General features: G+C 38.2%; 3 protein-coding genes across 3 annotated transcripts; all 3 read left to right on the forward strand.

Moving 5' to 3' along the window:
- Positions 1-2,859: 2,859 nt before the first annotated feature.
- LOC109204960 (olfactory receptor 2AT4-like) lies at positions 2,860-3,846 on the forward strand. The gene has a single exon (XM_019367220.1). It carries the CDS (start codon positions 2,860-2,862, stop codon positions 3,844-3,846), a length of 987 nt encoding a protein of 328 aa, XP_019222765.1.
- A 2,898-nt stretch (positions 3,847-6,744) lies between these two features.
- On the forward strand, positions 6,745-7,722 carry LOC109204959 (olfactory receptor 2AT4-like). Its single transcript, XM_019367219.1, has one exon. The coding sequence runs from the start codon at positions 6,745-6,747 to the stop codon at positions 7,720-7,722; it is 978 nt and encodes a 325-aa protein (XP_019222764.1).
- Positions 7,723-12,557: 4,835 nt separating this feature from the next.
- On the forward strand, positions 12,558-13,535 carry LOC109204958 (olfactory receptor 2AT4-like). Its single transcript, XM_019367218.1, has one exon. It carries the CDS (start codon positions 12,558-12,560, stop codon positions 13,533-13,535), a length of 978 nt encoding a protein of 325 aa, XP_019222763.1.
- The last annotated feature ends 923 nt before the right edge of the window (positions 13,536-14,458 follow it).

Here is a 14,458-nt window from a genome sequence, read left to right on the forward strand (position 1 = left end):
GAACACAAGCACACTCACACACACAGGTGTGCACACAAGCGTACAAGTTTTCACACATGTGTACAAACAGGTACTTACAAATGCACACTATATTAGTTTACTGCTGAATGTGTAAAGCGCTTTGGGGTCCTTAAGGACTAGTAAAGCACTATACAAATACTAAACATGTCGTGTATCATTAATACGTGTATCATTAATACTGTGTCAAGTTGACCTGTATAGTAAAAGCTGTAATGGTGCAGTTGGGAAAATAAATCTGTTGATCATTTTTTCTGGCCTTCAAACAACTATTCTGATTGCTACACTGCCAAACAGTACAGGCAATAAATTACATGTTTTTGTAAGGCAACGATTTAGCAAAAAAAAAAAAAAAGAAGAAGTTCTGGAAACTATTTAGATTTTACAGTGTAGCACCAGGGAAATTCACATTCAAAAAAAGATTTTTCTAAAATGGTTGTTCAGTGGGGGAAATAGGAAACAAACAGACAAAGAATTAATGAAGACATTGTTGTACTTTTACTTTCACAAGCCTAATGCCTGCCTTCTAAAATTTGAAGTATAATTTTCTGACAGCAATAAAAAGAATCCTAAAAAGTCTTTTGCTTTTGAGAATAAGCAGTGTAATTACTTTGTACTTAATAATTTAATTGCACATATTCTTTATTGACTCCCCAAAAGCCTTGACACCAAACCTAAATAAATAAACAAAGAGAGATGGGTAGTAATGGCCTGTATTTGTATAGCGCTGTACTATTCCTTAAGGACCCCAAAGCGCTTTACACATTCAGTCATCCACCCATTCACACACACATTCACACACTGGTGATGGCAAGCTACATTGTAGACACAGCCGCCCTGGGGCGCACTGACAGAGGCGAGGCTGCCGGACACTGGCGCCACCGGGCCCTCTGACCACCACCAGTAGGCAACGGGTGAAGTGTCTTGCCCAAGGACACAACGACCGAGACTGTCCGAGCCAGGGCTCGAACCGGCAACCTTCCGATTACAAGATGAACTGCCAACTCTTGAGCGACGATAGCCGGTAATGTTATGTGTTACAAGTAACACGTGACTGTAATCCGATTACTTTTTTCAAGTAACGAGTAAAGTAAGGGATAAATATAGCAAAAAATATTTAGATAACTGTTACTTTCCCGTAAGCACGCTGCATTACTCAGTTACTAAACCGTGATTTTGTCACACACACTTACGTCATTGTCATGACGTAAGCGTGTGTGACATTTGTGGTAACAGACGTGCAGATCAACAATGGATAATATATCGAGTGCAGTGTTTAAAGCTTGGAAGTACTGATATTACTTTCAGTTTGATTCTGTAAAAAGTGACAAAAACATTAGCGTCCACTGTACACTGTGTGGGAAGAAAACCTCTTTTTACAGAGAAAAAAAATCCCTAAAACTTCTGAGCAAGTACCTAGCATGCTGTCACAGGAATGTGAAATTCACAGAGAAACCCCCGGATCCAGGCGCACCTGCACCAGGGCAAACCTCCACATGCCCCACTCCTGCTAAACAGGTGAAAATAGAATTATGAGCGACAGGACTTAGTGCCACTAAGTCTTTGATTTTATTTATTTTCTGCTGTGTTTTACTTGCATCTATTTGAAAGAGTGAGTGTGAAAACAAAAAATTTTATTTTATATGCTGGAATATGCAGAAAATAGGTTTAAATGTTAAACAAATTTCTTCAAGTCAAAGACTGTTGCATATAACTTTTGCTTGATGCAATGTCCATAAAGTTAAAAGATTAAAACTAATAAAACAAGTTTTAAAAAGAGACTTTTTCATTTGATTACATTTTATATGATAGATTATGCAGAAAAAGTAAAAAGGTCGGGCTGAAAGGTCTATTGCTTTATTACCTAATAAGGTTTTGTATCATGTTTTTAAAACGTAACTAAGTAACTAATTACTTTTGAAAATAAGTAATCAGTAAAGTGATGGGGTACTTTTTTAGAGGAGTAATCAGTAATTAGTTACTGATTACTTTTTTCAAGTAACTTGACCAACACTGTAAACAAACGCTGTGCTTTCAAAGCAAGAAATATAATTTTCTAACAACAACAAAAACAATCCTAGATGGCTTTCAGCTTATTTACAACTAAATTTAGCTCATTTCTACTAAATAATTATACATAATCTTTATTGAAGTCCAAAAAGCTGAATGACACCAAACATAAATAGATACAGATATACATACCTAAAATATACTTTTTTTACTTAAGCATGTCATACAGTTAGTACTTTGAGCATGTATATAGTTTTTAATTAATCTTAAGAGTAACTGGTAAAAGAACTTTTTCCTTTACTAAAAAATGCCATTAATGATGCTCTCATGGACTGACTGAATATTGAGGACTGACTGATCCACAGAGAATAAAAAAATGGCCCATAGCACACCTTCATCACAAGGCCATAGTGCAAGAAGTCTTTTTAAGCAGAGAACCAGGAGACAAGTCAGCAGAGTATACCCGAACATTGTATGAGAAAGGTATATATAAACTGAGCTAATTAAAGTCTAAATCACTACTATGTTAATTTATATTGTTAAATTTAACACAAAAAGGCTTTGTTTGTATACAAACATTCATGGATTGAAATCCTTTGTTAAAAGAAATAAGTAATCGAAAAGGATTAAAAACAATAATTTATAATCTTAGCATTATAAATGCATTAAATGGTACGATAGGGTTAAGAGTACAATGAAAAGAATGTAAATGAATTGGTTTGGTGCTGTACTTTATTGTGAGTTTAAATGTCATCATGTAAATGATGAGCCTTAAGTGTTTTATCTAAAGTATTGTATTTACTAGTGTTTTCAGGACGTCTCCCCTCCATCATGCCTGTGGAAAATCATAGCAGTGTGACGGAGTTCGTCCTGACCGGATTCCCTGGACTTCATCAGGAGTACTATGGTCTTGTCTCAGCTCTATTGTTTTTTGTATATTTGATAACTATGATAGCAAATGTTACAGTTATTTTTTTATTTGCAACCAACCGCAGCCTCCATAAGCCAATGTATTATATCATTTTAAATCTGAGTGTATGTGATATTCTCTTTAGCACAACCACTTTACCTAAGATCATAAGCAGATATTGGTTTCAGTCAGGAAGCATTTCATTTACTGCCTGTTTTATCCAAATGTACTTCGTCCATTATTTTGGCACAGTTGTTGCATACATTCTCTTTCAGATGGCTTTAGATAGGTATTTGGCTATCTGCCATCCTCTCAGATATTCACGTGTTCTTACAAAATCTAATATTTTAATTCTTAGTATTACTGCATGGATTGCTGCCAAGGCATGTCCTTTAATGTTAGTTATTAGAGCATATCCTCTTCCTTACTGTGCCTCAAACATAATCACTCACTGCTTCTGTGACCATATTGGTATAACAGTTCTGGCGTGCACTGACAGGGCCCCTTATTCCATTCCTGCTTTAGTATTTGCAATGGTTACACTACTGGGGCCTCTGGCATTTATCATTTTCTCATACTGCTCTATAATTATAGCAGTACGTAAAATAGCAAATGTGCAAGGTCGCCTGAAATCATTGTCCACTTGTAGTACTCAGCTGATAATAATATCCCTCTATTTTTTACCCAGATGTTTTGTATATTTAGCCAGCAATGTTGGCATTACATTTAGTGCTGATGTGCGAATAGTGATCATCATGCTGTACAGCCTTGCCCCACCAATGATCAATCCACTCATATACTGCTTAAGAGCAAAAGACATGAGAGAAAGCTTGTTGAAACATATCTGCGGAAGAACCGTTCCACGAAAAGCTCAGGTCGCAGTTATTAATATCATAAATCACAAATAACAGATCTTTTAAACAGGGTTTAAGTCATTAGGATTTTTGTATTGCATGAGAAACACCATGAGTTGTTGGAGAAAAATTACATATAAAAAATTACATATATTTGAGATCCAGTGCTATTTGTTGCAGGTTACAGAGGAAATAAAACCATTAGCAAGCATTTCCTGGCATGTAACTGGATATCTTTATATGTTCTCTTGACCCCAGATATTTCTGCAGAGTTCTGTCAAGTTTTTATGGGAGCACAAACAGAGTTTGATATTCAAAAAACAGGCTGAGCTTCAAACTCACAGTGTCTCACACAGTTTTTCCATTCCATGTATTTGTGGCCTGAATAGATCAAAATTTTGTCTTACCCACTTGAGCCTTTAGGCACCAGTTGTGATTTGGCGCTATATAATCAAAATTGAATTAAATTGTTACTTAGATAATGTACATTTCTTTTTTGTCCTGAGGGCAGAATTTTTTTTTTGTAAATGTCAAAACATACCACAACATTTGTACTGTCCCAGGAGGGGCGGGGGGGGGATTCTTTGTTTTTCTTAATGAGACAATCAGTTGGTGTGTAACTATAGAATAAATTGATTGTGTTGTATGTAAAAATAAAGAAAGAAAGAAAATCATTTTAAATTTTGCTGTCTTCCTCTGCTTGTCCACCACTGCTATATCTGGTTGGTTAGCCATCACTTGTTTGTCTGCCTGTATCTGGGAATTCCAGGGCATACTTGGCACAGATGTTCCTTTATACTATGCCAGCCACGTGCTTATGGTATTCCATGTATGCCCTGACTGCTATCATTTTGTACCCTGCTGTTGTGCTGGATTGTCTCTGGGGCATCTTTACACAGCCTGCACCTAAGGTCTTGCCTGGTGTGTTAAACCCCAGCCTCTATCGATCTTGTGCTGAGAGCTTGTTCCTGTGCTGCCATGATTAGTGCCTCTGTGCTGTCTTTAGTAAGTATTTAGTACATACATGGTCAGTTATGGCCATCTTCCTGATGTGCTCATGGATGTTTGTTGCCATCATGTGATCATGGATAGTGGTTTTAACACTCACCAGTCCTTGGCCTCATTCATTCTGCTTAGCGTACAGTCCCCCCAGTCTCATGGTGCTGGATTTGGGTTAAAATCCAAGCTTCCTTGTCTTGATGTCAGTGGCTTTGATCTCCTTCTTTGGCCGGTTTATTATCCCAGCATGGAACCTGATCACCGGCAGGATACCTGATCACTTGCAGGGCATAGGTGTTGATTGCTTGGATCTTATTCTTACCATTCAGCTGACTACTCGGGACATGTCTTTGGGATTCCCAAGTAATTGCAGTTGTCCTTGATGTCTGAAATTGACCTCTAGTTTTGTTCGCAATATCCCCATTGAGTCCCCGATGAAGGCTCTTGGGGTCCTGTTGATCTTTTATTGTTCTAGGCATTCCAGGATCCATGTGTGGGCCACTGAGTTATAGGCTTTCTTGTAGTCAATCCAGGCAGTACAAAGTTTGGTCACTCTAGTCTTGCAATCTCGAGCGACTGTTCTGTCTACCAGAAGCTGGTGTTTCACCCCTCTGTTATTCCTGCCAATTATTTTCTGTGCCTCACTCATATATTGAGTCATATCCCTGTTCATCTTAGCCGCTATGATGCCTGGTCCTAGTGACTGCACCAACATAAGTATGTGGGCATACATTCTATTTTGTTTTATCTTATCATCTGCCTGTTCCTAATTTCATGATTTTAGATGCAGTGTTTCAGATCATAAGCTTGTGTTATTTGACATTTCATTGTCCATGCGATGTGTTGCTTAGGGTTGTTAATGACACCCTCCTGGCTACAACTTTAGGGGGTCATGTGATCTTGGTTCTCCAAGATAGCTGATTTTAGAACAGTAATCCATGCTTTTATTACAACTCAGCTGCATTACTGTAACTTGCTGAACCTTGGTAGTAGCCAGGCACCCTTGTCACGTCTTCATCTGGTGCACGGTTTTTAACTGGTACATGGAGAAGGGAGGGAGAATATTACTATTGTTTTATCCTTACTACAGTGGCTACCTGTGCATTTTAGAGTTCATTTAATAATTCTTTCATTTGGTTTTAAAAGCCTTATATGGTCTTGCCCCACACTACCTCGCTTAACTACTGCACCTTCACACCCCTTCTCGGTCTCTCAGATCGGGCTTTTGCATTTGCGGCTCCCAAATTCTGGAATGCACTGCCATTACAAATTACAAAGTCTTTTTAACTTGATATCTTTCATTCTGGTCTGAAGATGCACCTTTTTGGTTTGGCTTTTAACGCCGTATAGAACGATCAACTTTATTTGGATTTTATTGTCTTTCTGATGTTGGTGTTGTATATTGTTTACTGTTATTGTATTTGAATTGATGTATTTTATTTACTTTTTCTTATTTTATGTTCAGCAATTTGGTCAGTGTTTGTTACTTTTAAAGTGCTTTATAAACAAAGTAGGCCTGGCTTGATCCCCAGAGAATACAAAGAGAACCTATAAGACACTTTCATCATGATCCCACACTGCAAGAAGTGTTTTAAAAAGAGAATCAGCAGGCAACACAGCGCGCAGAGCTTTCTCCCATTCCATATTAGAAAGGTACATATAAACTGAGCTAATTAAAGTCTTTCTCATCTTCATCTTAATGTACATAGTTAAAGATTTACCATAAAATGAAATGTCTATTTTTCATATGCAAACATGATTAGATCTAAAGGCTTTTGTAGAAGAAACTAGAAATGAAACATTATTTAAAAATATTAACAAATAGTCGGATTAAACATTTGAGTTAATGCTGTACTGTATTGTAAATTTAACATCATGTAATTGATGAGGTTTAACTGCTTTATCCAGAGTATTTTATGTTTACCAATGTTTTAACCAAATTTCTGTTTCATCATGCCTGAGAGAAATTATAGCGTTCTGACTGAGTTCATCCTTACTGGATTTCCTGGACTTCATCAGGAGTACTATGGTCTTGTCTCAGCTGTGTTGTTTTTTGTATATTTGATAACTATGATAGCAAATGTTACAGTTATTTTTTTATTTGCAACCAACCGCAGCCTCCATAAGCCAATGTATTATATCATTTTAAATCTGAGTGTATGTGATATTCTCTTTAGCACAACCACTTTACCTAAGATCATAAGCAGATATTGGTTTCAGTCAGGAAGCATTTCATTTACTGCCTGTTTTATCCAAATGTACTTTGTTCACTATCTCGGTACAGTTAATTCTTATATTCTCTTTCAGATGGCTTTAGATAGGTATTTGGCTATCTGCCATCCTCTCAGATATTCACGTGTTCTTACAAAATCTAATATTTTAATTCTTAGTATTACTGCATGGATTATTGCCAAGGCATCCCCTCTTATGTTAGTTATTAGAGCATATCCTCTTCCTTACTGTGCCTCAAACATAATCACTCACTGCTTCTGTGACCATATTGGTATAACAGTTCTGGCGTGCACTGAAAGGGCCCCTTATTCCATCCCTGCCTTTGCAGGAGCAATGGTTACACTACTGGGGCCTCTGGCATTTATCATTTTCTCATACTGCTCTATAATCATAGCAGTGTATAAGATAGCAAATGTGCAAGGCCGCCTGAAATCATTGTCCACTTGTAGTACTCAGCTGATCATAATCTCCCTTTATTATTTACCCAGATGTTTTGTATATTTAGCCAGCAATGTTGGCATTACATTTAGTGCTGATGTGCGAATAGTGATCATCATGCTGTACAGCCTTGCCCCACCAATGATCAATCCACTCATATACTGCTTAAGAGCAAAAGACATGAGAGAAAGCTTGTTGAAACATATCTGCGGAAGAACCATTCCACGAAAAGCTCAGGTTGCAGCTATTAGTAACTCATAAGTAACATGTCTTTTAAACAGGGTTTAAGTCATTAGGATTTTTGTGTTGAATGAAAAAAGACAATGGGTTGCCGTAGAAAAAAACATTCCATATACTTGAGATCCAGTGCTCTTTGTTGCAGGTTACAGAGGAAGATGACATAAAATCACTAGCAAGCATTTCCTGGCATGTAACCATATATCTTTATATCTTCTTTTGACCCCTGATATTTCTGCAGAGATCTGTCAAGTTTTTATGGGAGCACAGAGTTCTGTATTTAAAAAAAAACAAACCTCAAACTCGCCCACAGTTTTCCCATCTTGTGTATAGTTGTGGCCCGATCAGATCAAAATTTTGTCTTACCTCCTACTTGTTAAAGAGCCTTTAGGCGACTGTTGTGACTTGGCACTTTATAAATAAAATGGAATTGGACTGTTACTTAAATAAAGTACTTTTTTTGAGGATAGAGATTGAGGACAGATTTTTTTTGTAAATGTCAAAACATGCAACAAGATTTGTACTGTCACAGCAGTAAAAGAGATAATTAAGTGCCCATTTACCAAGATGAGTATTTAATTTTTATTTTTTGGATTCTTTATTTTTCTTGATGAGAAGAAATGGGTGTATAAGAGGTGTAATACTATAGAATAAATTGATTGTGTTGTATGTAAAAATAAATAAATAAAATAATTTAAAATTTTGCTTTCTTCCTCTGCTTGTCCACCACTGCTGTGTCTGGTTGGTTAGCCATCACCTTTTTGTCTGCATGTATCTGGAAGTCCCACAGTATCTAAGCTCATTCATTCTCAACCACCCTACAAGGTGTGTCCCATTTTGACCACTGGAATTCCAGGCCATTCTCGGCACAGATGTTCCTTTATACTATGCCAGCCACGTGCTTATGGTATTCCATGTATGCACTGCCTGCTAGCATTTTGTACCCTGCTGTTATGTGCTGGATTGTCTCTGGGGCATCTTTACACAGCCTGCACCCAAGGTCTTGCCTTGTGTGTTAAACCCCTGCCTCAATTGATCTTGTGCTGAGAGCTTGTTCCTGTGCTGCCATGATTAGTGCCTCTGTGCTGTCTTTCAGTCCAGATTTGTTCAGCCACTGGTAGGATATCTGGATGTCAGCCACGTCTTATACCTCCCCGTGGTACATACGGTACAGGGGCCTGTCCTTCTACGATGGTTCTTCTTATTGATCCTCTTCTTTCTCAGGTTTCTGCTGCCTGAGGTATTTAGTACATACATGGTCAGTTATGGCCATCTTCCTGATGTGCTCATGGATGTTTTTTGCCATCATGTGATCATGGACAGTGGTTTTAACACTCACCAGTCCTTGGCCTCCTTCGTTCTGCTTAGCGTACAGTCCCCCCAGTCTCATGGTGCTGGATTTGGGTTAAAATCCAAGCTTCCTTGTCTTGATGTCAGTGGCTTTGATCTCCTTCTTTGGCCGGTTTATTATCCCAGCATGGAACCTGATCACCGGCAGGATACCTGATCACTTGCAGGGCATAGGTGTTGATTGCTTGGATCTTATTCTTACCATTCAGCTGACTACTCGGGACATGTCTTTGGGATTCCCAAGTAATTGCAGTTGTCCTTGATGTCTGAAATTGACCTCTAGTGTTGTTCGCAATATCCCCATTGAGTCCCCGATGAAGGCTCTTAGGGTCCTGTTGATCCTTTATTGTTCAGGGGTGTCCAAACTTTTTTCACTGAGGGCCACATACATAAAAATATAGGAGGGGCTGGGCCTCTTACTAGAAATTAGGTATATAACCTTGACTGTAGCGTATTAAAGTTAGAAAAATCATTTAAAAGTGGTCAAATGTGTTATATTGTTGAATATAATTAAAGACAAAACTGCCTTCATCACAGCTTTCCATAAATGGATCTTTATTAATTTATTCAGAAAAAGCTTTGGTAGCTCATTCTCAGAACAGCAGCAGATTTCCTCTTGGACAGAAGATTTACAGCACAGAGAAAAAACAATAAAGGGGAAAATGGGACGGGTACATTTCAAGCTTGTTATTTAAGTTCTTAGGCTTAGCAACACACCTGTTAACGTTCGTTTGAAACGATTATCAGCATTAACAGACTGAACTGGACTTAATAACAGGAGTGCATATAATTTTAGTGAATTATTCTGGTGAGTATCAGCTGCGCTGGGTATGTAAATCGGGCCATCCAGCTGCGGTGCTGATCCGACGCCACTCATGCCAAAAATCCGGACAAATGTCACTTAATCAAGGAGCAGATCTGCATCAGATGAGATCAGCTGACTTTGCGTGTGCGTGTGCTGTGCACAGCGGTGTGTACTCTGTGTGTTAACAAGAAAAACGCATATAAGCAAGTGGTGCGCAAAAGCAGGGTAGTGACAGAATTGATGCGCATTATTGATATTTGAAGCATGTGTACCTGCACATGCATGCTTATTAACACACGGGTACTGTGGAATGTATTTTTACTCACCTAAAGCGCTCGTGCTCTCGTCCACTCCCCGCAAAAAAAATTAGCAGCTGTGCGGTGTCTGTGGCATCAGTGCTCGGATCGCATGCGATGGAGTAAAAAGCAAAAGCAAAAGCTTTATCAGACAGTTGCAGTTTAATGTTGGCTGGCGAGTCTTCAATGCGTCGCACAACTGTATTTCTGGACATGCTGACGTTGTTGAAGTCCTGCACTTTTTCCGGGCACATTATTTCGGTGACTTTAACGAGGCCGTGTTTTATGAGGTCTCCATCTGAAAAAGGCTCGCCATGTCTTGCGATGAGTTGGGCAACCTCATAGCTGCTATTGGAGCCTTTTCCTGGACAATTTGAGCACGAAAAAATACTGTTGCTGACCCCGCAGGAGAGCTACCATTTGCTTTAATTTCTGCTCTCGCTCAGCACCAGTGTAGGATGCATAGGCCTGATGTTTGGTTTCATAATGACGTCGTACATTATACTCTTTCATAACTGCCACAGTTTCAGTGCAGATCAAACAGACACACGTCCCCTTGAATTCTTTGAAGAAATATTCACTCTCCCACCGTGTCTGAAATTTTCTGCACTCACTTTCTACCTTTCGCTTCTTTGGTTCTGCCATGTTTAGTAACTTGGGGTAAATTTCTTCTGTGATTGTCCTTTTTGGTGGAGCAACTGCCTTGATCAACAGTAGCTCCCCCTGGTGTTAAAACTAAGAAGTGCAATACACTCAAGCAAAAGTTGAAGTGCGGGCCATATTCTATTCTATTTATAAAATTACTTGAGGGCCAATCAAAAATGGATGCGGCCCGCGGGGCCGGACTTTGGACACCCCTGTTTATTGTTCTAGAAATTCCAGGATCCATGTGTGGGCCACTGAGTTATAGGCTTTCTTGTAGTCAATCCAGGCAGTACAAAGTTTGGTCACTCTAGTCTTGCAATCTCGAGCGACTGTTCTGTCTACCAGGAGCTGGTGTTTCACCCCTCTGTCATTCCTGCCAATTATTTTCTGTGCCTCACTCATATATTGAGTCATATCCCTGTTCATCTTAGCCGCTATGATGCCTGGTCCTAGTGACTGCACCAACATAAGTATGTGGGCATACATTCTATTTTGTTTTATCTTATCTTCTGCCTGTTCCTAATTTCATGATTTTAGATGCAGTGTTTCAGATCATAAGCTTGTGTTACTTGACATTTCATTGTCCATGCGATGTGTTGCTTAGGGTTGTTAATGACACCCTCCTGGCTACAACTTTAGGGGTCATGTGATCTTGGTTCTCCAAGATAGCTGATTTTAGAACAGTAATCCATGCTTTTATTACAACTCAGCTGCATTACTGTAACTTGCTGTACCTTGGTAGTAGCCAGGCATTCTTGTCATGTCTTCAGCTGGTGCACGGTTTTTAACTGGTACATGGAGAAGGGAGGGAGAATATTACTATTGTTTTATCCTTACTACAGTGGCTACCTGTGCATTTTAGAGTTCAATTTATAATTCTTTTATTTAGTTATAAAAGCCTTAAATGGTCTTGCCCCACACTACCTCGCTTAACTACTGCACCTTGACACCCCTTCTCGGTCTCTCAGATCAGCTGACTAGTTGTTGTTGGATGTGCTGAGGACACATCGGAAGCTCTGGTGGGATCGGGCTTTTGCGTTTCTTGCTCCCAAATTCTGGAACGCACTGCGATTACGAATTACAAATTACAAAGTCTTTCCAACTTGATATCTTTCATTCTGGTCTGAAGGTACACCTTTTCGGTTTGGCTTTTAACGCCATATAGAAAGGCCAATTTTAATTGGATTTTATTGTCTTTCTGATGTTGGTGTTGTATGTTATTTACTGTTATTGTATTTGTCTTGATATATTTTTATTTCTTTTTTTCTTATTTTATTTTCGGCATTTGGTCAGTGTTTGCTATTTAAAGTGCTTTATGAATAAAGTAGGTTTGGCTTGATCCCCAGAGAATACAAAGAGGATCTATAACACACTTTCATCATGATCCCACACTGCAAGAAGTGTTTTAAGCAGAGAATCAGCAGGCAAGACAGCAGCAATTTCTCCCATCCTGTATTAGAAAGGTACATATAAACTGAGCTAATTAAAGTCTTTCTCATCCTCATCTTAATGTACATAGTTAAAGATTTACCATAAAATGAAATGTCTATTTTTCATATGCAAACATGATTAGATCTAAAGGCTTTTGTAGAAGAAACTAGAAATGAAACATTATTTAAAAATATTAACAAATAGTCGGATTAAACATTTGAGTTAATGCTGTACTGTATTGTAAATTTAACATCATGTAATTGATGAGGTTTAACTGCTTTATCCAGAGTATTTTATGTTTACCAATGTTTTAACCAAATTTCTGTTTCATCATGCCTGAGAGAAATTATAGCGTTCTGACTGAGTTCATCCTTACTGGATTTCCTGGACTTCATCAGGAGTACTATGGTCTTGTCTCAGCTGTGTTGTTTTTTGTATATTTGATAACTATGATAGCAAATGTTACAGTTATTTTTTTATTTGCAACCAACCGCAGCCTCCATAAGCCAATGTATTATATCATTTTAAATCTGAGTGTATGTGATATTCTCTTTAGCACAACCACTTTACCTAAGATCATAAGCAGATATTGGTTTCAGTCAGGAAGCATTTCATTTACTGCCTGTTTTATCCAAATGTACTTTGTTCACTATCTCGGTACAGTTAATTCTTATATTCTCTTTCAGATGGCTTTAGATAGGTATTTGGCTATCTGCCATCCTCTCAGATATTCACGTGTTCTTACAAAATCTAATATTTTAATTCTTAGTATTACTGCATGGATTGCTGCCAAGACATTCAATCTTATGTTAGTTATTAGAGCATATCCTCTTCCTTACTGTGCCTCAAACATAATCACTCACTGCTTCTGTGACCATATTGGTATAACAGTTCTGGCGTGCACTGAAAGGGCCCCTTATTCCATCCCTGCCTTTGCAGGAGCAATGGTTACACTACTGGGGCCTCTGGCATTTATCATTTTCTCATACTGCTCTATAATTATAGCAGTGTATAAGATAGCAAATGTGCAAGGCCGCCTGAAATCATTGTCCACTTGTAGTACTCAGCTGATCATAATCTCCCTTTATTATTTACCCAGATGTTTTGTATATTTAGCCAGCAATGTTGGCATTACATTTAGTGCTGATGTGCGAATAGTGATCATCATGCTGTACAGCCTTGCCCCACCAATGATCAATCCACTCATATACTGCTTAAGAGCAAAAGACATGAGAGACAGCTTGTTGAAACATATCTGCGGAAGAACCATTCCACGAAAAGCTCAGGTCGCAGCTATTAGTAACTCATAAGTAACATGTCTTTTAAACAGGGTTTAAGTCATTTGGATTCTTGTGTTGAATGAAAAAGAACATGGGTTGCTGGAGAAAAAAAAATCAATATACTTGAGATCCAGTGCTCTTTCTTGCAGGTTACAGAGGAAGACGACATAAAACCACTAGCAAGCATTTCCTGGCATGTAACCGTATATCTTTATATCTTCTTTTGACCCCTGATATTTCGGCAGAGATATATAAAGTTTTTTATGGAAGCACAAAGAGAGTTCTAATTTAAAAGAAAAAAACAAAAACAAAAAAACAAACCTCAAACTCTCGCACAGTTTTCCCATTTTGTGTATAGTTGTGGCCCAATCAGATCAAAATTTTGTCTTACCTGCTACTTGTTAAAGAGCCTTTAGGCGACTGTTGTGACTTGGCACTTTATAAATAAAATGGAATTGGACTGTTACTTAAATAAAGTACTTTTTTTGAGGATAGAGATTGAGGACAGATTTTTTTTGTAAATGTCCAAACATGCAACAAGATTTGTACTGTCACAGCAGTAAAAGAGATAATTAAGTGCCCATTTACCAAGATGTCTATTTATTTTTATTTTTTGGATTCTTTATTTTTCTTGATGAGAAGAAATGGGTGTATAAGAGGTGTAATACTATAGAATAAATTGATTGCGTTGTTCAATTCAAATTAATTTTCAATTAAATTTTATTTATATAGCGCCAAATCACAACAGCAGTCGCCTCAAGGTGCTTTATATTGTACAGTAGATACAGAGAAAAACCCAACAATCATATGACCCCTTATGAGCAAGCACTTTGGCGACAGTGGGAAGGAAAAACTCCCTTTTAACAGGAAGAAACCTCCGGCAGAACCAGGCTCAGGGAGGGGCGGCCATCTGCTGCGACCGGTTGGGGTGAGAGAAGGAAAACAGGATGAAA

The sequence above is a fragment of the Oreochromis niloticus genome, linkage group LG14, assembly GCF_001858045.2.
Source record: "Oreochromis niloticus isolate F11D_XX linkage group LG14, O_niloticus_UMD_NMBU, whole genome shotgun sequence".
Classification (NCBI taxonomy): domain Eukaryota; kingdom Metazoa; phylum Chordata; class Actinopteri; order Cichliformes; family Cichlidae; genus Oreochromis; species Oreochromis niloticus.

Coding starts and splice junctions, on each gene's coding strand:
- LOC109204960 (XM_019367220.1), top strand. CDS start 2,860: ATGCCTGTGGAAAATCATAGCAGTGTGACGGAGTTCGTCCTGACCGGA.
- LOC109204959 (XM_019367219.1), top strand. CDS start 6,745: ATGCCTGAGAGAAATTATAGCGTTCTGACTGAGTTCATCCTTACTGGA.
- LOC109204958 (XM_019367218.1), top strand. CDS start 12,558: ATGCCTGAGAGAAATTATAGCGTTCTGACTGAGTTCATCCTTACTGGA.